Source organism: Emys orbicularis, chromosome 3, assembly GCF_028017835.1.
Source record: "Emys orbicularis isolate rEmyOrb1 chromosome 3, rEmyOrb1.hap1, whole genome shotgun sequence".
Classification (NCBI taxonomy): Eukaryota; Metazoa; Chordata; order Testudines; family Emydidae; genus Emys; species Emys orbicularis.
The window spans coordinates 190,953,893-190,980,695 of NC_088685.1; the positions used below are offsets into that span (position 1 = coordinate 190,953,893).

Sequence of the window (26,803 nt, forward strand, 5' to 3'; positions counted from 1 at the left end):
TAACTTTAAAAGTAGTTTATAAAATGAACTAGACTGTCAAGCTAATGGGAGTACACCTCTACCCCGATATAACGCGACCCAATATAACACGAACTCAGATCGAATGCGGTAAAGCAGCACTGCGGGGGGGCGGGGCCTGCACACTCCAGCGGATCAAAGCAAGTTCAATATAACGCGGTTTCACCTATAACACGGTAAGATTTTTTGGCTCTCAAGGAGAGCGTTATATCGGGGTAGAGGTGTATCTTTACCTTCTCTTTCCAAACTCTCATCTTCTTCTGCCCATTATCTCTACTCGCCTACAATTTATCCAATGCAAAGAGAGTAGAGAAATAGCAACAAAGAGTTCAGTAAAGACTAATTATTCCCTGAAGTGATGATGTAGTGTACTTTACCTCCTTTTTTACTAATACAATTTAAGAAAGTATATATTTTACTCACCAAGAAGGGATGGCTCAATAAACATATTTGGCAGATCTACATACTTCAAAAAAATGGTAAACATTTAAAACAGTTAATACCACTAGAATTTTTAGATAATCCTGTTCAAGATCATATCCTCCTTGAATGAAGTGAAAAACTAACACTGACTTTCTTTGTTCTCTTACATAAAAGGATAGTGTGATTAGCTATTACTACTACTTTTCTACCCTGCATATCCTTAGAGTGAAAACTGCATTTTCCTTTCCAATTTTTACATTTAACAAGCACTGATTTTTTGCTGTTTTCCGTAACTGAAGTTAACATGGTTCTTGAAGCTGTCTCCATAGCTATTGTTTGTCCATTATTTCATATTTTACTTCTTTAAACTCCTACTTTTTAACTCCTTCATATAGGAGGAATATTCCAGCACTGGAACCTTTGTACAAGGAAACTTTGGGCTACAAAGTGGTAGCTCAGGCTACTGAAAATTCTCCATTAGCTGTCAGCAAAAGTATTGCTGATAGCATTTAAACTGTCAACAGCTGTTACGGAGAGACTTTGATAAGTCCACCCCCCCAAAAAAGTTAATATGAATCATTAAATACACACACCATGTTAAGCCTGTGTTTAAATACTTCTGAAAAAAGAGAAGTGTAAAACAATATGTAGCTTAAAATTGTTAATTCTGTATTAAGATATGTACCTATATGTGTAAAGACAATGTAACTGCAATGTCTTATTCTAAAAGCTCCAAAAATCAAATAAATTCTCCCCCCAAAACCAGCTACTTTCTTAAAAAGAAATATGTTCTCTTACAGTTAACTGTAAATTCCAGAACATAGTGAAACCAATTAATGTGTAATTCATATTAGCTGTGCAATACAAGACAAAAATAGAAGACGACAATTTTTTTTTAAAAGGTAACTTTTCACAGCCCCATAATTTGTCTGAGTGTTCACTTGTAGGATAAGACTAAAACTGAACAGTATAAGCAAAAAAGGGAATAGGACGAATGGGGGGAGTTGGAAAGTAGTGAAGAATAGATGTCAAAATAAAATAACTCTTAAAACTTAATAACTCTTAAACCACTGCAGTGATTCCATAATAGTTAGCAGCCCAGATAAAATAACACTTTAAAAGAGTTACAGTGACTGGATAATAGTTTTTAACAGTACTTGCCACTAGAAGGATAAAATGTACTTAACCACCCATAATTTTTCCTTTGCTGAAACGGACACCTAGTTCTCCATGATCTATTGTGTCTAAGTTATTCCTCCTCATCTTCCAAGCACCAAGGATGGATAGATAGATATAGATATAGATATAGCTCTCTCTCTCTCTCTCTAATGTACTGCCAGCAGGTGGAGTTGTTCAGAGAACTTCATGCCTCTTTAACTCACCAACTCCCAAAGCTGAGAAGACAAACTATAATTTCTGATTAATAAACATTACAAAGGACATCCAGGCAGGATACTCTATCTACTTATTCATTTATTATACAAAAAATGGAAATGAAAATGTATGGCAAAGCAATATCTCAATATGAGGTAATCCTAAAATTTCTCCCTCTCTCTATAGAAAAGCTCCATAAGAGACAAAGGAAGAACTGAGATATTTCATCTCCAACTGAAATGTAATGTAAAATTTGGTGAAATTGTAGGTGGGGGGAGGGGCTCATGGAACACCAAGCACCACTTCAGAGAAAGACAAATTACACATGGATACATACTTGCTGCACCATTAACCAATACAACTGGGAAATAGCCAACAGTAAAACTAATGTCCACAAACTGGAAACTTAAAACATCAAGAAAACTGAACCAAGAGGAAAAACAGCCCTTTTTTGTCTGTTTTTTTGCATTTCTTCTTCCTTCCTCCACCATATAAAGGGTTTTAATGAAGGAAAATCAAGAGACTGAAGAACCTTTCGTCTAAGAGCCATATCAGACAAAGACAACACATCTATTTTACAATGATGGATGACACAATACATTAAAGACCAAGTACTCATATGCCGAAACACTGAACTTCTCTGCACAGAAAATGGTCATATGCCTAATAGAGTGAGTTCCCACTGAAGGAGTGTGATGTTCTATGAACAATTTGTAGGCCTGACAAACAACTGTATTTATTAATCTGGAAATAGTGGCTATGAATGCCTTGCATCCCCTTCTTAGGTCACCCAACTAATCCTGAAATTGCATCAAAAATTTTTCCAAGGATTAGTTTTGCCTAAACAGAATCTGAATGAACTGACCTCATCTAAAACATGCAACGAATCATACTACTTGTGGAAAGACTTGGCATAAAGGAAGTCAAATAGCTTGATTCAAGTTTGGGGGGGGGACAGAAAATTTTGGTGCAGTCCTGAGAATTACCTCTAGGGAAAAAAACTGCACATAAGGCTTCCAGATACATTGGCCACAAGACTTAGTAGGTTTGGGGGCTGTATTTAACTGCCAACAAGAAAAAAAATTTAACAGTGAGAAAAGGGAAAACTCCTTCATATAATTAAAAAAAAAAAAAAAAGGAAGGAAGGTGGTTCAGGGATTACCTGATGTATTATGTTACTCTACTAGTCACCTGTCAGCATCTCTGTAGACACACATCTTTAAAGAATTGAGAGGGTGAGGGTGCTGCAAAAAAGGGCTAAGAGAGGAAGGAATGTACAACAAGCTTTGTAACAAAGAGACGTGGACCTACAAGGAGATCCAATATATCCCTGGTTATGAGACAAAATAGAATTCTTGTTCTTCTGATAGCACAATGAAGATCAAGTTCTCTGAATCCCTTGAAAAGCCAAGATTTGTAAAGTTTCTAAATTAGAGCGGGAAATCCATGAACTCTTTTCCATATTCATGGTCCAGAAAGTAAAACCTCTCAAATTTGAGGGCATGAATCTCAGGTGCCGTAGGTCTAGGAGGTTGACAATCTTGGAACAGAACTTTTCCCCCAATCTAGGGGGATCAAGGACAGACACGTAGGAATTTATAAGACTATGGGTGCCTGGACCATTAATTTCTGTTAACTGCTCAAAGACTTGATGATTTAGTTCTCATTCTCATGTGTCTAACTGGCATCTGCTTAGCTGACCCGAAGGCTGTTCTTTGGTGCAGAAGATAATCTGCTTCCTGATTTTGGAAATTCTACTGATAAACGGGACAGTTTGTAGGGTAGGGAGGTGTATCTGCTCCGTGGAACAGTTTCCACATCCAGTCACTGTCACACAAAGTAACTGGAGTCCCTAGAAGGCAAATACATCTCCCAGAGCTCTTACAAGAAATACAACTGGTTAACTCTTTCCTTGGGCAACTGGAGTAGAACCAGGAAAGACTGACAGGTCGGCCAAGTCCTGAAGTCACCGAGGAGCTCCTCTGAAAATAGATGAAACAGCCCAGGGACTCAAGCAGATGAAAGATCTAGTCAGTATCATAGAATATCAGGGTTGGAAGGGACCTCAGGAGGTCATCTAGTCCAATCCCCTGCTCAAAGCAGGACCTAATCCCCAACTAAATCATCCCAGACAGGGCTTTGTCAAGCCTGACCTTAAAAACCTCTAAGGAAGGAGATTCCACTACCTCCCTAGGTAACCCATTCCAGTGCTTCACCACCCTCCTAGTGAAAAAGTTTTTCCTAATATCCAACCTAAACCTCCCCCACTGCAACTTGAGAGTATGTACATCTATTATCTTGTATAGATAGGCTTATCAACTAATCATCTATGACCTTATCATAGACTGGTCATCAGAGATAGCACTCGACAGATGAGAAAACAAGAAACATGAGAGAAGTCAAAAGGCATTGCCTGGAATTAGAAGTGGATCCACAATACTGCTAAGTGCAAGTAGCACAGCACAGTAAACTGTCACATAGGGCCAAGTGTCCTTATAAGACAGTGAAAAATCTAGAGAGAAATCTCTATCAGAAAGGCCTGTATTCACTGCAGAATTGAACCTTGTACTATGTCAATCAGTCTTGACAGAACCAGAGCTGGGCAAAATTTGTCTACGTTCTCTTTCCTATCAGAGAGAGAGAGAGATTTGAATGAACACCCCATAAAAATCCCCACTAAAGTAGTAACTGATGAAAGCAGTTTGCAATGTTGTTCTTCATTGCCTTTTTAGTGGCCCATCTGAAGGAAGGGTGACAGTATTGATAAAGGTGGGGAACTTTAAATCTATGGGAATACTCTCTCAGAGTTTTGAGAACCAATTTTATTTGGAATGCTCAGAAACTTTGGAAGAAATCTCAGTTCTAAGGGGGGGAAATGGAGAAGCCCAAGATGAGGGGTTTTTCCTCCCCTTTCTCTCTTCCCCCGCCTTTTTTTGGTCATGGTACAGAAAAGCATCTTACTGAAGGCTTGAAGTAACCATGTCAGAAGAGTAGAGCAACTCCCAATTTATTGGGCTACCCAGTCTCACAGGTATAAAGACTGCTCCTTTTGCAACTAGCACTTTGCTGCTGCCCCAGTCTACAGCCTGCCCCTTGAACGGGCATGAAAATGCCTTTTTAATTTTTAATTTTATTATATATTTTATTTTATTTTTTATTTTGAAACATATTTTTAGGAGAAGAGGATGATAAGGAATGGGGGAGGGAAGAGAGAAGAACTTGGCACAAGCACTCATGCTTAAATCCACTGGTTTATGCAGTAATGCTCTTTGAGTCTTTAAAACCTTGTTGAAGTGGTTTTACACTTATGCAACAAAATGGTGTATTCACCTCCTTTAATGCTGACTTTCAGTGTAGCATCACAGCTGTTCAGATCATCCATTGGAACTAGCAGGCTGATGGTGTAAGCAACTAGAAGCTCTCAGGAATGTCACTTGGATGAAAGTGACTGGCTGTCAAACTCAATAAAATGGCCAGGTAGGCCAACTGACATACATGAAAGGCACCTGGAAACATAAAAGCTTAACTGCACCTTTACCTGCAGTTTCCAGCTATTTCAATGGCCTATTGAAACATGCAGGCTAGAAATATGGACTAGGCTCGTCTGTTGCACTCATAATAAAACAACCAATAGGTGTGGCAAAAAGGCAGTCTGTGTTAGACCACACTGACCAAAGGCAGGCCAAACAGAGGGTCTACTGGTACTGATAGCAGTATGGGCTAGTTTAGTCTGCTGCATCCTGCAAAAAAAGAAAAACAAACAAGGCAGTGGTAGAATAGAACACTGGTTTAGACCAAGCTTGAGGAAGCATGCAGAACAGAAGACTTCTCACACCACTAGGCTGGCAGTATGGGCCACACCACTCTGCTGACTCACTGAGGAGAAGCCACTGGAAGAAGTGAGAAAAAAACGGAATAGATTGTGCTGCACAAACACATATCTGAGGGAGTTGGAAGAAGAAGATCAGTGCACAGAACCCTCAGACTGCAACAGTAACTGGTACCAAATACAGAGGAGTAGATATTTGAATCTATTTGAATAGATTTTTTATCTATTTTAAGTTGTGGTTTCCATCTCAGAGCCTGTGGGAATCAGAGCTATCCTCAGAGGAAGGAGGGCTCAGAAAACCATACAGGAGCAGGGGTTCAAGATACTGACCACAGCCAGGGCTGATTAAGGCCCTTCCTGCAACAAATTGGGAAAATATATCTGGGTTATTGTGATAATCTGAAAGGAGTGGTGGTTAAGGAGGGTGGGGTCCTGCTGGATGGCTTTTTTCCTGCCTCTCTGGTTTACCAGCTTCTTGGAGACACTCATGGACACCATATTTCACCATATAGTCAAAACAAACAAAAAAACAGCCAAGAATCTCTAGGTTGTTTATTCCCAAATGTCAGATCCCACTCCTGAATTTTCACCCCAAGTAACTTCATGCTTAACTGTTACATTGCTGCCATGTTTCACCTCAGCATGAAGCACCAAATAGCCAGGGACAACTGGCTTGGAGATTCGGCAAAGTCAGTTCCAACTGTTTTCATGAGAAATTTAAAAAGTTCTTTAATGTTTCCCATAAAAATAATTTGCATTTTTCAACCAGCTCTAATGAAAAGTTGTGGGGCTGTCTGCAGAGTAACAGGAAGAGATGCCAAGGAGCACTATTTCCTTACTGTTAGGTCTTGTCTACAATTCAGTATTAATTAATTAGTAGCCAGCAACCTGTGTAGCTGCAATAGTGAAAATCCCAAGAATAAACCAGGAAAGACACAATCATGGGTAGGCTTACTTGGGGTGAATGCCAGTTCAGCTATACCAGATAACGGGTCACTGTTGAGGGACTGAAAGATGGGGTGATATGGTCAGATTGATAGGCAGGCAAAAGTCTTTGTTGCAGCATTTTGTATTGACTGAACAGGAGATGCAATGTGGATGTTGGATACCAGAGAGGAAACACTTATTAAGTTAAAGCACAGCACAATTTATGCAGTCAATATGCTTGATTGCATATGAAAATATTAAATCCTTTTAAAAGTGATTTCTACAATACTTAAAAGCATTTACGTTCTAATGCTGTGCTCAGTATTTATTAGATACTAATTTCAAGTTTATAAGGGGGAAAATAAGAAACTTGTCTTTTATTACATTTGTATACCCAAGTTTCTCCCTTCCACTCTTTCCCTCCCAAAACACCACCAAATAAACAGGTGCCCTCCATTATTTAAATATCTTTAATTTTCCAAGAGAAAAGTAATTGTGAAGATTCAGAAAAATTATTACACCTTTTTCATCCTTTTCTCTGAACACACTTATCCAAATGTAACAATTACAAAAACTAATTAAAGAGAGTACCAGAATATTGTCACATATGTTCCAAATGACCTGCTAAGGAGAGGTCAAATGTAGAAACAATGTTTACACAAAATGCAGATTTCATTCAAAATACTCTTAATCCTGTATTAAAATACTTAAAGACCCTGTGTCATGGGATGTGCATACCCTGCACGGGACAAGAGAGGGTTAATACCACACAATAGGTGGCAGAAATCCCACCCCTCAGACCATGCTGGACATGCTCCAACTACTACCTCACTATAAAAGGGAGCAGCCCAGCTCATTCTAGGCTGAACGCTAGAGGGGAAGGACCTTTGGCGGAGGCTCCAGCTGAAGAGCCTGCAGAAACCAGGGACACGGAGAGCCAGACGGGAGGTCTGCGGCCAATGGAACCACTGGGGATCCTCCCCTGAGGAGCCTGGAAACCCCAATGCTCAATGGACTGCAGCTTCTGGAAGTGCGGTAGGAAGTGACCCAGGGAGGCTGAGCAAGTGGTATCTCCCACCCGAGTGAGGTCAGTGTGTTTCAGTGGGATTCCACTCTGACCCAGTGGCAAACCACACCGCCACTGTCAGGGCCCTTGGTCAAGGCCCGATGGAGTCGGTGGACCTGGCCCTCCTTACCCAGGCCGCCATCCCCCTGGTGGCGGACCCTTCCTCCCCCCGGGTACTGGCCATTGGGCCATACTGCCCCATGTTTAGGGGCTGCTATATTGACTTGAGCCATTGGGCTGCGCTGCCCTGAACGCGAGGGCCGCTGTCATTGACTGTGGCCGCTGGGGGAACTCTGTGGCCACCCTATGGAACCCGACCCCAGTGAAGGACTATCTAAACCCCCTGAGCCGCCCGCCGAGTCCCCTCCAGGTACAGAGCACCCTGACGAAGATGCCCAGGTGAAGTTAGAGCAAGATGGGGACTTCGGACAAGAGCAGAGGGAAGACCCATCTTTAAGTCAAGCCTGGGAGCAGGCAGCTACCCCAGACCAAGGAGGAGACGATACACTACACTCCCCACATAGACCGCGGTTTGAGACTCGAGGAGACCGCCTCTACTGAGTGGTGCAGGAACCCCAAACACAGAAAGTGTCCCAACAGCTCTTGTTGCCCTAGAGACAAGGCCAGAACCTCCTACAGAACACTGGGTGGGACACCTTAGTAGAAAGATCTTCCGAAGGATAGCACGCCTTTTTTTCTGGCCTGGCATACACCAGGAGGATTGGGCCAAAAGAAGTTCGATGAGGTTCAACAGGGACAAGTGCAGAGTCCTGCACTTAGGAAGGAAGAAGCCCATGCACCGCTACAGGCTGAGCAGCAGTTCTGCAGGGGGGTTACAGTGGACGAGAAGCTGGATATGAGTCAACAGTGTGCCCCTGTTGCCAAGAAGGCTAACGCCATCTTGGGCGGTAGAAGTAGGAGCATTGCCAGCAGATCGAGGGACGTGATCATTCCCCTCTATTCGGCATTGGTGAGGCCTCATCTGGAGTACTGTGTCCAATTTTGGGCCCCACACTACAAGAAGGATGTGGAAAAATTGGAAAGAGTCCAGCGGAGGGTAACAAAAATGATTAGCGGGCTGGAGCACATGATTTATGAGGAGAAGCTGAGGGAATTGGGATTATTTAGTCTGCAGAAGAGAAGAATATGGGGGGATTTGATAGCTGCTTTCAACTACCTGAAAGGGGGTTCCAAAGAGGATGGATCTAGACTGTTCTCAGTGATAGCAGATGACAGAACAAGGAGTAATAGTTTCAAGTTGCAGTCGGGGAGGTTTAGGTTGGATATTAGGAAAAACTTTTTCACTAGGAGGGTGGTGAAGCACTGGAATGGGTTACCTAGGGAGGTGGTGGAATCTCCTTCCTTAGAGGTTTTTAAGGTCAGGCTTGACAAAGCCCTGGCTGGGATGATTTAGTTGGGGAGTGGTCCTGCTTTGAGCAGAGGGTTGGACTTGATGACCTCCTGAGGTCCCTTCCAACCCTGATATTCTATTCTATGATGGGGAACCAGTTCATCCACATTGATTATGCAACGTGCTATCCTGAGGCCATCCCCTTACACACAGCTACAGCCCCTAACATCGCGACGGAGCTAATGAAGATTTTCGCTTGGGTTGGGATACCCAAGGAGATCCTAAACAATCAGGGCACCAGTGTGTCCTCCAAAACGATAGCAGAGTTGTTGCCTCATGAACATTCGAACCCTCAGGACTTCAGTGTACCACCAATGAGTAAGTCGAACACTTTAATGGAACCCTCAAGTCAATGCTCCCCAAGTTTATAGAAAACAACCCCCAACATTGGGACTCATTACTGCCTGCTCTACTGTTCGCTGTGCAGGAAGTCCCACAAGCCTCAACCGGGTTCTCTCCCTTTGAGCTCCTCTGTGGGACATGACCTCGGGGCATTTTGGATCTCCTGAAAGAAGACTGGGAGGCACAAGAGACACTGGCCCTCTGAACTAACCACCACATGTTGCGGCTCCAGAAGCGCCTCCAGGCCTTAGGTGCCTTCACTTGAGAGAACTTGCTACAAGCCCAGCAGACCCAGGAGCAACAATATAACAAAGGGACTAAGGTATGCAGTTTTGAGCCCAGAGACCAGGTTCTACTATTATTGCCCTCCACCGAATCGAAGCTATTATCCAAGTGGCAAGGCCCTTTGAGGTGTCTCGCCGGCTAGGACCAGTAGATTATGAAATCAGGCTACCGAGGCAACAGAAAGATGTACACATGTACCATGGGAACTTGTTGAAAGCCTGGAAGGACAGAGGCCTTATTCATCGCACCTTCACCCCCTGAACCGGAATTGGGACCACTATTAGGAGAGCCCCTAGACCCAAAGCCGGTGGTAATGGTAGAAGGCCTTAGCCCTGCACAACGAGAACAGCTACAACGTCTTGTACAGGACTTCCCAGACGTCTTGTCAACGCTCCCAGGGTGGACCGATATCATAAGCCGCCACATCACAACAACCCTGGGACAGAGGGTGAGGGACAACCATCGGCCTCTCCCCAGGAAAATATGGGACGCGGTCTGCCTGGAATTGGAGACAATGCTTGAGATGGGAGTTGTGGAGGAATCTAGGAGTGAATGGCGGAGCCCGATCATACTGGTCCCAAAACCCAACAGCGCCATTCACTTTTGCACTGATTTCCGAAAGGTCAACACTATCCCCCAGTTCAACGCTTTTCCAATGCCTCACATCAACGAACTCCTGGAGCGACTAGGGGGATCCTGTGATTAATTTGAACAAGAGTGTTGTCAAGCTTAAAAAGAACAATAGTATTGTCAGTATTAGTCCTAAAACTTCCGGAAGCTTCACAAAGTGAGCCTTGTAGAATTAGTTTTAAGAAGCAAGCTTTGCAAAAGGAAACAGACTTGTGGTCAAAATGCTCTGCTACCAGATACTTTATAGGAGGTAGCATAACGTGGCGAGATAAGTTGTACTCCCCGCCCCGGGGCACAGCTTGTCTAGCCCACGTTGACCATATTTGGAACATTTGGCTATTAGATAAACCACAGTCAAGACAATGGGCTATATGGATATAAGTTATCTCCTTGTGCATAACTTCTAAAATTAAAACAATTGGCTACAAGAAAATAAGCAAGCATGAATTATACAGCCAACTCTAATCACATTGAAGATTTGGCCTAACCTGATTGGTTGACCTGCTTCAAAACATGGCGGGCAGATAAGAATAAATGTGTAGAGCCTCAGGGGTGTGTGTGTGTGTGTGTGTGTGTTTTGGTCTAGGATGCGGTTCTCTTTGACCGTCTGACCCACACCCCCTAAACTGAGGAAACCTGAATCACACTGACTATCTGTACCTGGCCAGTGCAAAGAGCGGTCAACTAAAGGGTAACGTATTCTCGGTAGGGTAAGGTTTTAAAGTAAAATAGTCTGGTTGCATGCAGTATAAGGTTACGGAGTAAAGAAGTCTGGGATGCTCGAGCTGTTTTGATCACAAGTTGTACTGACACTATAATATTAAGAATGGTAGTGTTGGGATAATTTGATCTCAGATTATATTAATGTTGCAGTATTAGAAATAGTAGTAAAAGTTTTATACTAGTGTTAAGTTGTTTAGGAATAGTAGAAAGTTGTTAATCAATTGATAGTATCTTGTTTGTACTTGTAATTATTAAGGGTAGGAATAGAATTTGTACGGTTAATAGTTAAATAATAATAGCTTTGCATGTACTCGTGCCTGTCATCAGTAAAACTTGCCAGTTAAGGATATGCTTTTATAGTAATAAGTAGCTAATGCATAATATTACCTGTACTTGTGTTTGTTTACAATTTATATTAATCCTTATTCAATGCTGGTCTTTAATTTTTCTTTTCCTATTCTGTCTGTGTTGCATTTATAGCTGTAAGTCATTAAAAGCCTGTCTTGAGGAATAATCAGTAGTTTTAATTTCTTTATATGGACACCACTTACCCAACACAGATGTAATGAGGTTGGTGGGAAGTAGTGATCACCCAGAGCCCCATTTGGGCCCTGATGTGTGTCCCCTTCTTCCTATATCTCCGCAGATCCAAATATTTGTCAATACTAGATCTAACAAAGGGGTATTGGCAGATACCCCTGACGCCAAACTCCAGGGCAAAGACAGCTTTTCCCACACCATACGGCCTCTTCCAGTTCACAACTATGCTTTTTGGAATACATGGGGCAGCGGTTGATGAACAGAGTACTGCAGCCTCACTACCGATACACGGCAGCATATATAGAGGACATCGTGATTTATAGCAGCACCTTCGACATCTAACCAGTGTTTTCAAGGCCCTTCAGGAGGCAGGCCTCACAGCCAACCCCGCGAAATGCCGTCTCAAGCAGGAAGAGGTGACCATACCTGGGGTATATAGTGGGAGGAGGCAAGTTATGGCATCTGATTGATAAAGTGCAAGCTTTAGCCGATACGCTGACAATGAAAAAGCAAGTGCGCCAATTCCTGGGATTGGCCAGATACTATCGGCGTTTTGTACCGGGCTTTGCAACAATAGCAGCTCCCCTCTCTGACCTAACCAAAAGTTCTCAACCCCGGCAGATGTGGTGGTCCAGTGGCGTGAGGAAGCATTCCAGACCCTGAAGAAACAGCTAGCGCAGGAACCAGTCCTCGTACACCCAGACTTCTAAAAGGACTTCATATTGCAAACAGATGCCTCGGAAGTGGGATTAGGAGCCATCCTATCACAGGAAATCAATGGGGAAGAACGCACCATTTTATATCTAAACCGTAAGCTGTTCCCCAAGGAAACACATTATTTGACGATCGAAATGGAGGCCTTGGCAGTAAAGTGAGCTATCAATGCCCTACGCTACTATCTGCTCGGCAGCTCCTTCACACTGATTACCAGTCACGCACCCCTCCAATAGCTGCACAGCATGAAGGACACCAATCCCAGGATTATGCGTTGGTACCTCTCCCTCCAACCATATGATTTCCGCGTCTGTCATCGGCCAGGTAAGGCTCACACAGGTAAGTCAATGCGGACTTCTTCTCCAGGCTGGGAGAGGAGGAAAGGGAGACGGACCACTCGCCAGGATCCCTCTTAAGGGCAGGGTGCGTGTGACGGGGTGTGCATACCCCGCACTAGACAAGAGAGAATTAATCCCACACTATGGGCGGCGGAAGTCCCACCCCTCAGACCATGCTGGGCTTGATCCAACTACTACCTCACTATAAAAGGGAGCAGCCCAGCTCATTCTAGGCTGACCACCGGAGGGTAAGGACCTTTGGCAGAGGCTCCAGCTGAAGAGCCATCCCAGCCTTTGCCTGCAGGAACCGGGTACTCTGAGAGATGGACGGGAGGTCTGCGGCCGACGGAGCCACAGGGAATCACCCACGCTGAGGAGCCCGGAAACGCCAATGCTCAATGGATTACAGCTTCTGGAAGCGCGGTAGGAAGTGACCCAGGGAGAGTGAGCAAGTGGTATCTCCCACCCGAGTGAGGTGAGCGTGTTTTAGTGGAATTCCATGCTGACCTAGTGGCGGACCACTCCACCACTGTCAGGGCCCTGGGTCGAGGCCCGGTGGAGTCGGGTGGGCCTGGGCCTCCCTACCTGGGCCGCCATCCCCCTGGTGGCAGCCCCTTCCTCCCACCCCTGGGTAGCGGCCATTGGGCCACACTGCCCTGCATTTAGGGGCTGCTATATTGACTCTAGCCATTGGGTTGCACTGCCCTGTACCCAGAGGCTGTTATATGGACACTGGCCACTAAGCCATACTGCCCTGCAACTGAGGGCAGTTATACTGGCTCTGGCTGCTAGGCTGCGCTGCTCTGAGTACAAGGGCCACTGATTGATTGGCCACTAAGCCGCGCTGTCCTGACCCCAAGGGATGCTATACCGTCTCTGGCCTCTGGGCCACACCGCTTTCTGCCTAAAGACTGTCGGGGAGATGGTAACGGCGGTGGTATCACAACCCTGCCCCAACAGAGGGACGGAGTGTGCATATTCTGTGGCACCCTCCAATGACTATGCTGTGCGAAAATGTAATGCATCTTTTGTAAATAGATTTTAAAAAACTAGAAAATATAAGTTGTAGGGAAGGTAGGTCTCAGATCAACTAACTTTCTAATACTGGGTCCAGATAAAATCATCATGAGCGAAATCCTGGCTCCCCTGAAGTCAATGGCAAAACTACCTTTAATTTTACTTGGGAAAAGATTAACCAATATATGCATCCTGTATTATATTAATCAGTTTTTACATTTATAACCTATCAAAAAGAGCAAAGTATTTTGTTCTACTATATTCTACCACACAAATCAGAATTTGGAATTTCAATTCCTCCAGTCAAAAAAAAAAAAAAAAAAAAAAAAAAAAAAAACCTGCAGAGATTTGCAGAGTATTTTCTACACTATCTTCCTCCAGATCAATTATTTTTTTAACTCCAAGTTGACAGGATCAGAACCTTTCATAAAACTTGTTCCAAAGACCAAGATGAGAACTTTTCACTTTGGTTCACATTATAGAATTTCCACTGAAAATCAGAAATAGGGGGTTTTGGGGAAAAAATTGTATTGGTGCAAAGAGGATCACTGGAAATCAACATGGGGACTTCAGCCCCCATCTGCCAACATGTATTTTATGTGTTTAACTTTACACACTTGAACAGTTCAATTTAAGTGAATGGGACTACTCACAGGCATAAAGTTAAGATCCAAACCTGCAAATGCTTACAACATATGCTTAAGAGGTAAATTCCCAACCAATTTAGAATGGCTGTCAAGCAATTAAAGAAATTAATCGCGCTGTTAAACAATAGAATACCATTTATTTAAATATTTTTGGATGTTTTCCACATCTTCAAATATATTGATTTCAATTACAACACAGAATACAAAGTGTACAGTGCTCACTTTATATTTATGTTTGATCACAAATATTTGCTCTGTAAAAAACAAAAGAAATAGTATTTTTCAATTCACCTAATACAAGTACTGTAGGGCAATCTCGATCATGAAGGTTGAACTTACAAATGTAGAATTATGTACAAAAGAAACTGCATTCAAAAATAAAACAATGTACAACTTCAGAGCCTACAAGTCCACTAAGTCCTACTTCAGTCAATCACTCAGACAAAGAAGTTTGGTTACAATTTGCAGGAGATAATGCTGCCCGCTTCTTGTATACAATTTTACCTGAAAGTGAGAACAGGCATTCGCATGGCACTGTTGTAGCCGGCGTCACAAGATATTTACGTGCCAAATGCACTAAAGATTCACATGTCCCTTCGTGCTTTAATCACCATTCCAGAGGACAGGCGTTCATGATGATGATGGGTTCTGCTTGATAACGATCCAAAGCAGAGTGGACCGACGCATGTTCATTTACATCATCTGAGTCAGAGGCCACCAGCAGAAGGTTGATTTTTTTTTTTTTTTTTTTTTTTGGTGGTTCGGGTTCTGTAGTTTCCGCATCAGAGTGTTGCTCTTTTAAGACTTCTGAAAGCATGCTCCACACCTTGTCCCTCTCAGATTTTGGATGGCACTTCAGATTCTTAAACCTGGGATTGAGTGCTGTAGATATTTTTAGAAATCTCATAATGGTGCCTTCCTTGCATTTTATCAAATCTGCAGTGAAAGTATTCTTAAAATGAACATGTGCTGGGTCATCATCTGAGACTGCTATAACATGAAATATATGGCACAATGCGGGTAAAACAGAGCAGGAGACATAAATTTGTGACTGAGAGAATTGTAATTAACACATCACTTTAATGAGCATCATGAGCATGGAAGCATGTCCTCTGGAATGGTGGCCGAAGCATGAAGGGGCATACAAATGTTTAGCATATCTGGCAAGTAAATACCTTGCAACACCGGCTACAAAAGTGCCACGTGAATGCCTGTTCTCACTTTCAGGTAACATTGTAAACAAGAAGCGGGCAGCAGTAGGACTGAGTTGACTTGTAGGCTCTGAAGTTTTACACTGTTTTGTTTTTGAGTGCAGTTATGCAACAACAAAATCTACATTTGTAAGTTACACTTTCACCATAAAGAGATTGCACTACAGTACTTGTATGAAGTGAATTAAAAAATACTATTTCTCTTATTTTTACAATGCAAATATTTGTAACCAAAAATAATAATATAAAGAGCGCACTGTACAATTTGTATTCTGTGTTGTAATTGAAATCAATACATTTGAAAATGAAGAAAAACATCCACAAATATTTAATAAATTTCAATTGGTATTCTATTGTTTAACAATGTGACTAATTTTTTTGAGTTAATCACGTGAGTTAACTGCAATTAATCGACAGCCCTTCAATTTAGACATATTTAGAGCAGAACATTAAGGGCCTGATCCTGGTAAAATGGAACTACTCACATGGATAGAATTAAGCACATACTGAAGACCCTGTCTTGACATGCAAAAGAGGTGGTTTTTTTCACTTGTTAGCTCAATAAAGTTACCTTAATAATGAATGAAAAGCCTTCGTAATGCTTGTTAATACACAGACTAAGATTTTAAGCCATGTTAACTGGTCACGTTTTAGCCTACGTTAAATATTTCTGTACTGTTTTGGTACACACGGTATCATAAATATACAGCCACAATCTTCCAAAGCCACCACAAAATTACTTCATACATTTTTTCCTGAAGGGCCTTGTCGTGGTGCGTGACTCACCGCTGCGGCACCTCCTGCTGGTCGTCTCAGGGAATTAGCGTTTCCAGCCTCCGGAGCGCCCTCTGCAGGCCAGTGTCCTGCTGCCGCTGGCTCCCGTGTCCCTCCCAGGACCCGGTGCCCCTTGTCTTTGGAGTGCTGCCCCCTGGCAATACCCCCACAGTCTCAGGGTCTCCCCACCCAGGGGAACCCCCAACCCTCTATCCCCACCTTGCCTCAGTCATGGCCTACTGCCAGTCACCATCTAGCCCCCGCTCACTGGGGCAGACTGCAGTATAAAAACCACTCATCTTAGGCAAGGGGCGTTTGGACCTGCTGCCTTTGCCTACCCCCTGCAACCCAGGTATCTAATTGGCCTTCCACTAGGCCAAAGCCTGGGGGGTTTCCAGGCCGGAGCTCCCCCAGCCCTGCTCCATTCCAGGTACCTTCTCTCAGCTCCCTGCAGCCAGGTCCCTCCCTCGCAAAGCTAGAGAGAGTCTGTCTCTGGCTTCTGGCCCCAGCCCTCTCATAAGGGCCAGCTGGGCCCCCATTAAGCCAGCCACAGCTGTGGCTGCTTTCCAATCAGCCTAGGCTTTCCCCTGCCACAGCCCACTCCCAGGGCTGTTTTAAGCCCTTTTAAGGCAGGAGCGGGTGACCACCCCGCTACAGGCCTTGTTTAAAAGAAAAAAGAAAAACTGGAGCAGCAAAGGTCTCCCTATAGCTCCCAGTGGGATTTATTTTAGAATTTTTACACATAATGTAAATAGTGATAAGAATGATAAGAAACACAGAACCAAATTTTAGAAAGGTCATAGCCCAAAGTGTCTTACACCAAAGAAACAGTAATAAAAATGTAATTGTAAACAGAATCCTAATAACTAGGTCCCCTAAGATATATTTTTGTGCATATTCAACAGTATACACTCAATAAATATGAATTATTTATCAACTTGTTTCTGCTGCTCCCCCATTCCAAAAATATAGCATATTTACAGTTTTAAATTTACTGAATCATCATACAGCTTTTAAAAGACCCCCCTTTCCAAATTCTCCCCCTAAAGTCTAGCATTTACATGAAAGGGGGGAAATCTCATGAGGGAAACTGGATCAGTAGGGTCTGGGCTAAGCAGTAGCCTTTGACACTGCCTCCGCTCGAGGAAGAACAGGAGTACTTGTGGCACCTTAGAGACTAACAAATTTATTTGAGCATAAGCTTTTGTGGGCTACAGCCCACTTCATCAGATGCATAGAATGGAACATATAGTAAAGAGATATATATACACATACAGAGAACATGAAAAGGTGGGAGTTCTCTGTATGTGTGTATATATATCTCCTTACTATATGTTCCATTCTATGCATCTGATGAAGTGGGCTGTAGTCCACAAAAGCTTATGCTCAAATAAATTTGTTAGTCTCTAAGGTGCCACAAGTACTCCTGTTCTTTTTGCAGATACAGACTAACACGGCTGCTACTCTGAAATCTGCCTCCACTCAATGCTTTGACTAATTGTTGGCCTAATACAGTAATGGAAAAACAGTTTCAGAGCTTTCCCTCAACAGTGCTGAGCAATGGTAACCCAGGAGTCCTGCTTGAGTTCATGCCATGCCTCTCCTTACCAACCTTCAGCAACTCAAGGGAGAAGAGTGAGGAGTCTTAATTAGCAGAAGTCACAGTACTGTCCAGATTAATCTCTTTGGCCATCTAGGTCATGTGCTCCAGGGATAACATATCTTGAAAAATGCCTCTTTCCCCAGTAAGTTGTGTTTGTTTTGTTTGTTGTTTGAGGGGGTTTTTGGGGGGGGGGGAGGTAAACTGTTCAGTAAGAAGAAACCAGAGAAGCAATGAAGGGGGAGCTAATCTGGAAGAGGAAGAGAACAGATAGAAAGAGAAAACCCACAAACAGAACAGGAGCAGAGGACATGTAAAGAAAAGGAAGAAGCTCAAACATAATCCCAAATTGGGAGTGAGAAACAGAGAAAAAATATAGAAACAAATCTTTTAATTTCAAAATGGGGAATTATATCTGTTATTTGGCTACCAACCCAATTAAGTATCAATTAACTGGATTATAGCAGAAAAAAATAAAAACAAAGCATCCCCACCTCAACTAAAGCACAAGCTGTGTGACCTGGGACAATATATTTCTGCACTCTTACTCAGTTTTTCTTTCTAGCAGTAAAACTGAGATAAAATACACACTTCACAGGCTGTTACAATCTACCCTACTTTAAAACACAAGTTGATTAAAGCACACTAGGGAACTTCTAGTGCAGCAGCAGTATCCTATGGCTACACTGATACTATGGCTACATCTATACTTGGAACTTGGGGTGTGATGACCAACTCGAGTACCCACACTCACACTAGCTCTCATCAACCTAGCACATTAAAAACAGCGGTGTGGCTGCCGTGGCACTGGCTAGCCGCCTCAAGTACAAACCCGCTTAGAACCCACGGAAACATACTCAGGGTGGTTATCCCATGCCACTGTTCACCACAGTCCATGCTACTGCTGTTACACTACTATTTTTAGCTCGATGTGAGATAGTGTGAATACATCTGCTCAAGCTTTCACTCACATCCTCAGCTCTAGAGTGTAGAGGAAGACTTAGTACACCATAGATTTACACTCCAGCTTGCCACAAACTAAGTGTGCATACAGACACATACTAAGATGGCAAGTCTTTTTTTTTTTTTTTTTTTTAACTAATTTTCAATCAAGTTTTGGTAACTAAATCCCCTCCCATCTGTGGTATAAATTGGTGATAAGGACAAAGCTAGCAAGCTACAATTACTCTGGGAAATTGACTTCTGATACTTATGCTAGATCTACAATAGGAGCACTTTGCTGGTACAGCTATACCACTATACTATCCCAGCAAAGCGATCTTAGTGTAGAGTTTGTTTGCAAAACTGCCATTTTGCAAGTATACCTTATTCCATTCCAGTCCCCACCCCTACCCCGAAGCAAAATAAACTACCCTGGCAAAAGCACAGTTTTGCCAGTATAACTCCACCTACACTACAAACTTTTGCCTGCACAGTCAATCCAATCTCGTAATTCTTCACACCCCTGACAGACAGCAGCAAAATTTCGCAATGTAGATCTGGCCTTATTTATATCAATAAAATGTCAGTTCTCCCCCTTAGGTAACCCTCTGAATCAGAGGAGGGTTTCACTTCCACTCGACTTTGCTCTCAACACTGTGTACACCAAAGGAAGTTATTAGAACATTAAGTTTGTGGGTTTTATGCATGAAGAAGTATTTATGAGCCAGTTGTGACTACTGTTTCTGAACAAACTATAATTTCATTGCCAGACATCAACTGTGTTATGCCAGTAGTTGCTTCTCAAGTTAGGAATGAAGATAGCACCCTATTTTAAATCCAACTTTTAAAACTTTCCTCAACTACCACACAAAATTCCTCAGTCTTCCTTAAGTTCTGCACACATCTCATCTGAGGCCAATTTTTTACTGGAAAATTGTCAAACAGTTCTAAATTACCATATTTTGAAAATTTAACTGAAGTTTACTTTTTTGAAACTTATTCTTATACTTTTTTGCTTCAACATATCTCCAAAATGGATTGGCCTAGAAACTCCAGATTTGTTTAGTTTTGTTGGCTTTGCTGAGAAGTGCCTTTTAGTATTTTTGGATAGGGCATTTAATATATAAAGAGGGCCTCTATAAAAAATGTATAAGGGGCAACACTATAAACACTATAAACAAACACAGACCTCCTGGCTCCAGCTGCTAGACTGAACCAGAGATGGGGAAGTAGGAGGCCAAAAGGAAATTTGGTGGAGCAGGAGTCCCAGGAAAGATATGAAGGCAAATGCCTGGAGATGGGGGCAGGAAAATGAAGATACATATTCACAGGTGTCATGGAGTTGTGCTCCCCAGTCTCAGAAATATCTTAGAGCAGAGGTGGTAGGCAGGAGGAGAGGACCAGGATAGTAAGGAAGTATGAGGGGGAATGAAGGACAGTTTACTGAACCGCCAAAATAGAGAGGTGATGGGGTGCCACAGAGAGGACATGGAATAGGGACAAAGGAAAGGGGGCATGGAACTGGGGGAGGACATATAGAGGTGTGTGCGTATGCATGCGAAGGGGACCTAGGGGAGAAAAAGAAGGACAGGGAAAGACCAACTGTTGAAAAATTTCCATGTGGATATGTCGCTCCATGTTCTCTATTCCTTTCATCCATCCACTACCCCAATATATCACACAAGTACAGATCCTACCACCATACACCTCCTATGGACTTGCTAACATGTGTAAGACGGAAGCCCTACTTTAGATAAATCATTAGGCATTTATAAAATCCCATTTCTTATTGACAGGATCCTTCTCCAACAATAATATTTAGGGCCCTGTGTACACGGCAGCAATGGAATTTGTTGTGGAACTTCCTCCTCGTTGCACAATTGCGCTCCACAATCTTAAATTTCATTTTAAAAAATTCTAGCACTTCTGACAGCAAAGAGTTAAAAATGCGGACAAGTATAAAACAAACAATGACACTTGCCTGTGTCTGTAACAATAGGTCTGAGAGGTGTGAACCTGCCCCATTCATCTCAATTGAGGGAAGAGGGCATGGACTCTGCAGCTGCAAAATTTGACATTTTTCCAAGGTGCTACAGAATTCAGCATTCTGCTTCTAAATTCACCTAACATTTTGTTTTCCATCTCCCTACCCTGGCAGGACTTGCCTGCAGCTGCCTCTTGCCTCCAGCTTTCTTCACAAGGAGGAGTTAGTTGGATTACAGTGCATGTTCTGCACGCATGGCACGGAAATGGGGAGGAGGTTGTTGAGTAGGCCGCCTGCACAATATCATGGGAGTTGAGGGACCCCTGAGTGCAGTCAGCCAATAGAAAAAGCAGAGTGAAAAAAAACACTTTATCCTCTAAAATAATCACTGTAAAAATATTGTTGAGAATTATAACTTACTAATTGATGTAATATTCATATTTTCAACCATTTGTTTTAAAACATTTTGCAAAAATGAAATTTGTACCAAAGCAGAAAAGCAGCAGGGCTTCAACAGTTGAAACAGTGTCCAATTGTTCATGTTCTGAACCTATGTAAACTGCTTACTGTGATGGTTTCTCTACTCACATATTAACCAACACACGCACACACTCACACCCACCTCCAATACTGACAGCAGAAACACGTAATGTCATCCTATAAAAAGGTTTCAGCCAATACATATTGCTAGCTGTACTCCGGCACTAAAATACTAACATTAACAGCATCCGATACTTGAAGCACACTAGTGTAGAATGTTAAGAAGCTGATGCACCTTAATGTATTAGACACCTACTTCTGGTAGCACTTCTCACATCTAACGCAACTATCACTCCTAATGATTCTTGCTGGAACAACAGTTCATGCTCTCCATTGGAGTACAAAAGTATGGAAGCGTAAAGAATTTTTGTTTCTAACCCTATCACGAGATATCTAGACAATTATCACATTATGATTTTTAGAAAACTTTTCAAAAGCTAGAGTGTCTCAAAATGCATTAGTACTAGTTTTTCTGTCACACTTCTCTTGTACATGGTAACCAAAGTTTTAAAGGAAGAGTATAGATAATAATACCAATAAATGTTAAGGTTCATTTTAAAACTGTATCTATCTTTAAGTGCATAACTCTGTAAGGGGTTTAAACTGCTGCCCGTTGCTGTAATATCTGAGCACTTTCCAGGTAAAATCAGTAGCAACAGCAAAGTGCCCAGTGGACTTCTTGGAGCCTTTGGCTCTCCTCCATTTTTGAGGTAACATTTCTGCTGGAGGCATAGCTTGGTTTCTTGAGTTGTTTGTTTGTTTGTTTCAGTAGGTGTTTGGGAAGATGGGTGGAGATTCAACATTACAAGTGTAATTCTTGCTATAGTGAAAAGAACATGTATGGATTATCTACAATGTATGCTCAGCATACAGTTTTTCAAACACCCATATCCTTTTCAAACGAAGAAAAGTAAGCCTTCGATGAAAAATTGCAAAATTCCAAAACTGACATTTTTGCCATACTTTACCTACATACAGACAAGAGTGTCTGGTTGTCAGCGGGAGTTGGATTGGGCCCTAAAAGTCAACACAAAGGCTAAAAATGAGCCTTTCAGTTGGAATACAGTCAAGCCGCAAACAGGCAACATTTTTTTCACCCTTGCCAAATATAAATTTTTTAAAAGAGCAGTTGGAGAGATTTTGCTCAAACTTCCAAGAAACTCCAAGTTTGGACAGAGAGCAAGCACAGCAAATTTCAACCCAAAAGATTAATATTATGGAAAAAAGTTACAAACATGAAAACAGAAGGTTATAAATGAAATTATTTTTACAAATATAGTAATATTTGACACCACCAACTCCCTCATCTCTATTTCTAATGTGATGCACATTTTATTGGCAAGACTATCAAATCTTTTTTTCAAAATTATCTTTAATGGATTTTGTATATTTTTGCATTTTATCTATACACACAATGACCACTTTTCTAAGTGGATGACATTCTTCAGGATGTGGCCCAAGATTTACACACAAAGACAAGACAAAAAAAACCACCAGGACCTGGAGCTTGGGCATAGATCCTCATGACAACTGTACCTGTTGAGTTTGTATTATTTTTAATAGTTTGGAGGAAGACTACCAACATATTTTTACCAGGATATTTTCTCCGATAAAATTCCAAAGACTTGAGAAAGTTCTCAGAATTTCATTCCTGGTATTTTCAAGATTAAACTATTAAGTTTTTGACCAAAGTTAGTGATCAGCCTCCAATTTAAAATTAAACATTTTTATAATGAATAAAAGTTCTGTTGCCAGCATATACAGTCACGTAGTTGCCAAATTACTTTAACTTTTCTGATTTGGATTATGTCAAATTCAATTATGCAGTAAAAACAGTGTTTCAATAAATTCATCGGTAGAAGACATTGCACTTTTCAATCACTTACAAATTTATGCAACAATAAAAGCTTTCTAGAAGAAGATACACATTTTTAAAAAGACTTCACCATACTTTGCACATTTCTCTGCAGGATCTATATTACAAAAATAAATTTTAAGTTTTGGTTCTACTGAAGTTAATGGCAAAAGTGATGCTTGACTTCAGTAGGCCCAAAACTTGGCTTTAAAGTTGCTCAGTACATCCAGTATACATATTTACAATACTGTACATAAAATTAGTAATTTTACAATATTTTTACCACAAGTGAAAACAGTATAAACAGAGTACAAGAATGTGCCTGGACATCACTGGGCAATATTCTTGGTGAACAGCTGTCATTGCAAGCTGCTTACACACTGGTATATCTGTACTTATGTGTACAGTTATTCCTATCTACATATCCAAGGATAGGTTAAATTTATATAGGAAGACTTTAAAATATTGTGGGGAGAAAAAAGCAAGGGGCTGCTTTAAATGAGAAGTTCTTTCCGCCAATACCATCTTGCTTCTTATTAGTGAAGTACAGTACTACAGAAATGTACGTTTGAAAGATAACAGGGAGTCCGGTGGCACCTTAAAGACTAACAGAAAGATGTCACTATCTGGGCAATATACTAGTAAGCAATGTTCCATAGTCACAATTGTGGTAGAAATCACAATACTTCTTAATAAACTGATGTATATTGCAGTTCTGTTTTTATTGAAACTTCAATAATTGGAGCACTTATTTTCTCCAACATACATATTTTCTAAATTGTGACTAATATATTAATCTAATTCGTTCATGTATACCACTTTATGTAGCTCTTATATAATTATACATGCCTTTCAAACAATCAAAATTTTCAATAATTAGTTTCTGATACCAAACAGAAAAAACTGTGTTGTGTATGGTTTGTAGCAATAAACAAAACACTTCACTGATCATTTTAGCTTCTATAGCATGAATAAAAATGTAGCCATACTACAATTCACAACCAGTGCTTACTAAAGTTTCTGATCCTGTAGAAACAAAGTCAAAAACAAGTCTGTCCCTATTAGCATGCATGCAATATATAACAGTGTATCACACAATTTCAAAAAAATCCTATGCCACATGAACTAAAACAAACATTAGAACCTTATTAACAGGCAAATTATTAGTCATTCTGGTCTTTTATTTAATTTAATTTTAATTTAATTTATATCTTATTTTAAACCATTTATGTCAAAATGAAACTGTATTTACAGATGTTTACAAAAAATACAATTTCTATTAAATCTTACAGTTCATGATCCTGTGGGTATTGCACCACATACTTTGCAATTATGTCATTTTTGTCATACTGTCTCAGACTTGCAAGTTATAGTGGCAGTATCATATAATTAACAATACAGTTCCAGATTTTGAATAGTAAATTTTAAAAATATGTTTTCTATATTAGAAAAAAAATTCCAGTGGAAACAAATTAGACTAAATATAGTATAAGTTAGATTCTCCTCATAGCTGACCACGTGAATACTTTTAGCCAAAACACAATTTTATGATCAGACATATTTACAAAGTGATGCCTGGAAGTCAAATGACATGTTGAAGAAACAAAAGACTTGACAAAAAATAAAATATACAATGACAAGAAAAAACACATACATGGGCACTTACATTTGGAGCATGACTTCGTTCAAGAATATGCCATCCAGTAGAGCCACATATTCCTCCAGGTTGCTCCCATTTCCTCCAGCTAAGGGTCCAAATGTCTTAACCTAAAATATAATCATCACCATGACACTAACTCCACCTCAATCTCTGCAACTAGATATTTACCCTTAAAAAAATGCCATTTGTGAAAATTAATTCTTACCCAGGTGACAAGAGGGCTAGACATAAACTGCTCCAACAGGGGTGTGAATATCTCATTCTCCATTTTATAAAAAAGGCTAAAATCAATGTGGCTCCTTTGCTTCAAAAAATACAGATTTGCCTTCTTTGTAGCAACTCTCTAAAATGCTCCAAGGATTTAGCAGCAGCAAATGACCCCCATTTCTCCAAAGCAATATAAAAAACAGTGCATTGGCAACTGGGATTTATCCTCTTCTTTTTTAAAAAAAAGCAATTGAAAGTCCATCTAAATTCATTTCAGTCTTCCCATTGACGGGTCTCTCCCGCTCTACATAGCGAAGGGGAAGAAGGAAGGATGGAAGGAAAGAAAGGAGGAAGGCTGCTGGAGTCTACATCAGACAAAAAAAAAAAAAAAACCTCCAGGCTACCACAGCAACTCCTCATTCAGCGAGGAGGGGAAACCCCAGTTAAACTCTCCAGGCTAATCGCCCCCCAGAGCAAGGACAGGAGGAAGAGAGGGGCAAATACCACTCAGCAGCCCCCACCTCAGATTAAAGGTTGTGCCGACGAGAGGCACAGCCTCTGACCGCGCTCCCGCCCCCACTAGTGTCACAGGCAGCCCAGGGATAGGGAACCAGCCCCCTCAGCAGCGAAGGGAAGCTATTGCTAATCAGTTCCCCTTTTTAGCCTCCGCTGCCATCAACAGAACTGCGACAGAGAAGGGACAAGACCCCTCCCCACCCGCACCCTGCCTCTCCCTGTGATCTCGCCCTCCCCCACGCCCGTTGCTCTCGCAGCCTCCCTCCTTCCCCTGACTCCTCAGCACCCCCCCCCCCCCTTGCTCCTTGGTGCCTCGCTGCTCCTGAGCCCCCCTACCTCCCAACAGACTCCTCAATCCCCCCTGCTTCCTTTGCTCCTCAACCTCCCGCTGTCCCTGAGAACTAATTTCCTTTGCAGGAACCGCCACTCGTCCCTTCTCCAAGTAACGGCCACCAAGCCCCAATCAGCCCCAGCACAGCCGCATCACACTCTCTATACACACTGCTCCAAGGAAAAGCAAGAGCGCATGGATCGCTAACTCCTCTCTGCAAAAGCGAAGAGTAACCCTCCGCCAGCCTGTTCTTCCCTCCGCCCCAGCCTCTGGATGGTGGTGGAATTGAGGAGGGGGATGGGGGAAACCGCTGCATGGCTCGCGCCCGCGCACACGATTTCAGCTCGCGCACTGCAGCTGCGGCAGCGGAGACGCGCGTCCACGGAGGGGCGGGACTCGGGAGCGCGGAGAAGCTTCAATAGACCGAGGGTGAGCAGAGGGTGCCTTTGCCCTCCGGCTCCTCAGGGGGTGGACTGCTCTGCAGCCTCTGCCTATCCCCCGGCAGAAGGAGACTGATTCAGTTTGACTCTCTGTGGGGAAAAGGTGTGCGAGGGAAGAGTGGGGTGAAACCCCTCTGGGGTGGGGGAAAGAAGGGGTCAATTTTCTCCAACTCCCCTTGAGGCGAAAGAGAGGCGCTGAATTCTCCCATTTCTACCCCTTGCGGATGAGGTTATGAGCCACGCTCATAACCATGGCTCATAGGGTTTTTTTTGAGGGAGGAGGTCCTCTTTTTTTTTTTTTTTTTTTTTTTTAAGGTGAAATTGAGACAGACGAAACCAGTCTGCTTGAACTTGGGACAAAGAGGGGAAGGAGGACGATCTTGTTAATGATGACAAGCAATTTGTTTACCCACGCTATTGTCCTTGTGCTGTCTCCTCACTCTTGCACATTCAATTCCC

At 42.1% G+C, this 26,803-nt stretch overlaps 1 protein-coding gene across 4 annotated transcripts in view; it reads right to left on the bottom strand.

Moving 5' to 3' along the window:
• Nucleotides 1-25,118, bottom strand: part of CCDC88A (coiled-coil domain containing 88A) — a 346,834-nt gene extending 321,716 nt beyond the window's left edge. For all 4 annotated transcript variants that reach the window (XM_065400915.1, XM_065400912.1, XM_065400913.1 and 1 more), the window contains exons 1-2: nt 25,056-25,118; nt 24,857-24,957 (exon numbers count right to left, since the gene is read on the bottom strand). In XM_065400915.1, the coding sequence (XP_065256987.1) occupies nt 24,857-24,957; nt 25,056-25,118 (164 nt within the window). The remainder of the gene's footprint in view (nt 1-24,856; nt 24,958-25,055) is intronic.
• Nucleotides 25,119-26,803: the final 1,685 nt, after the last annotated feature.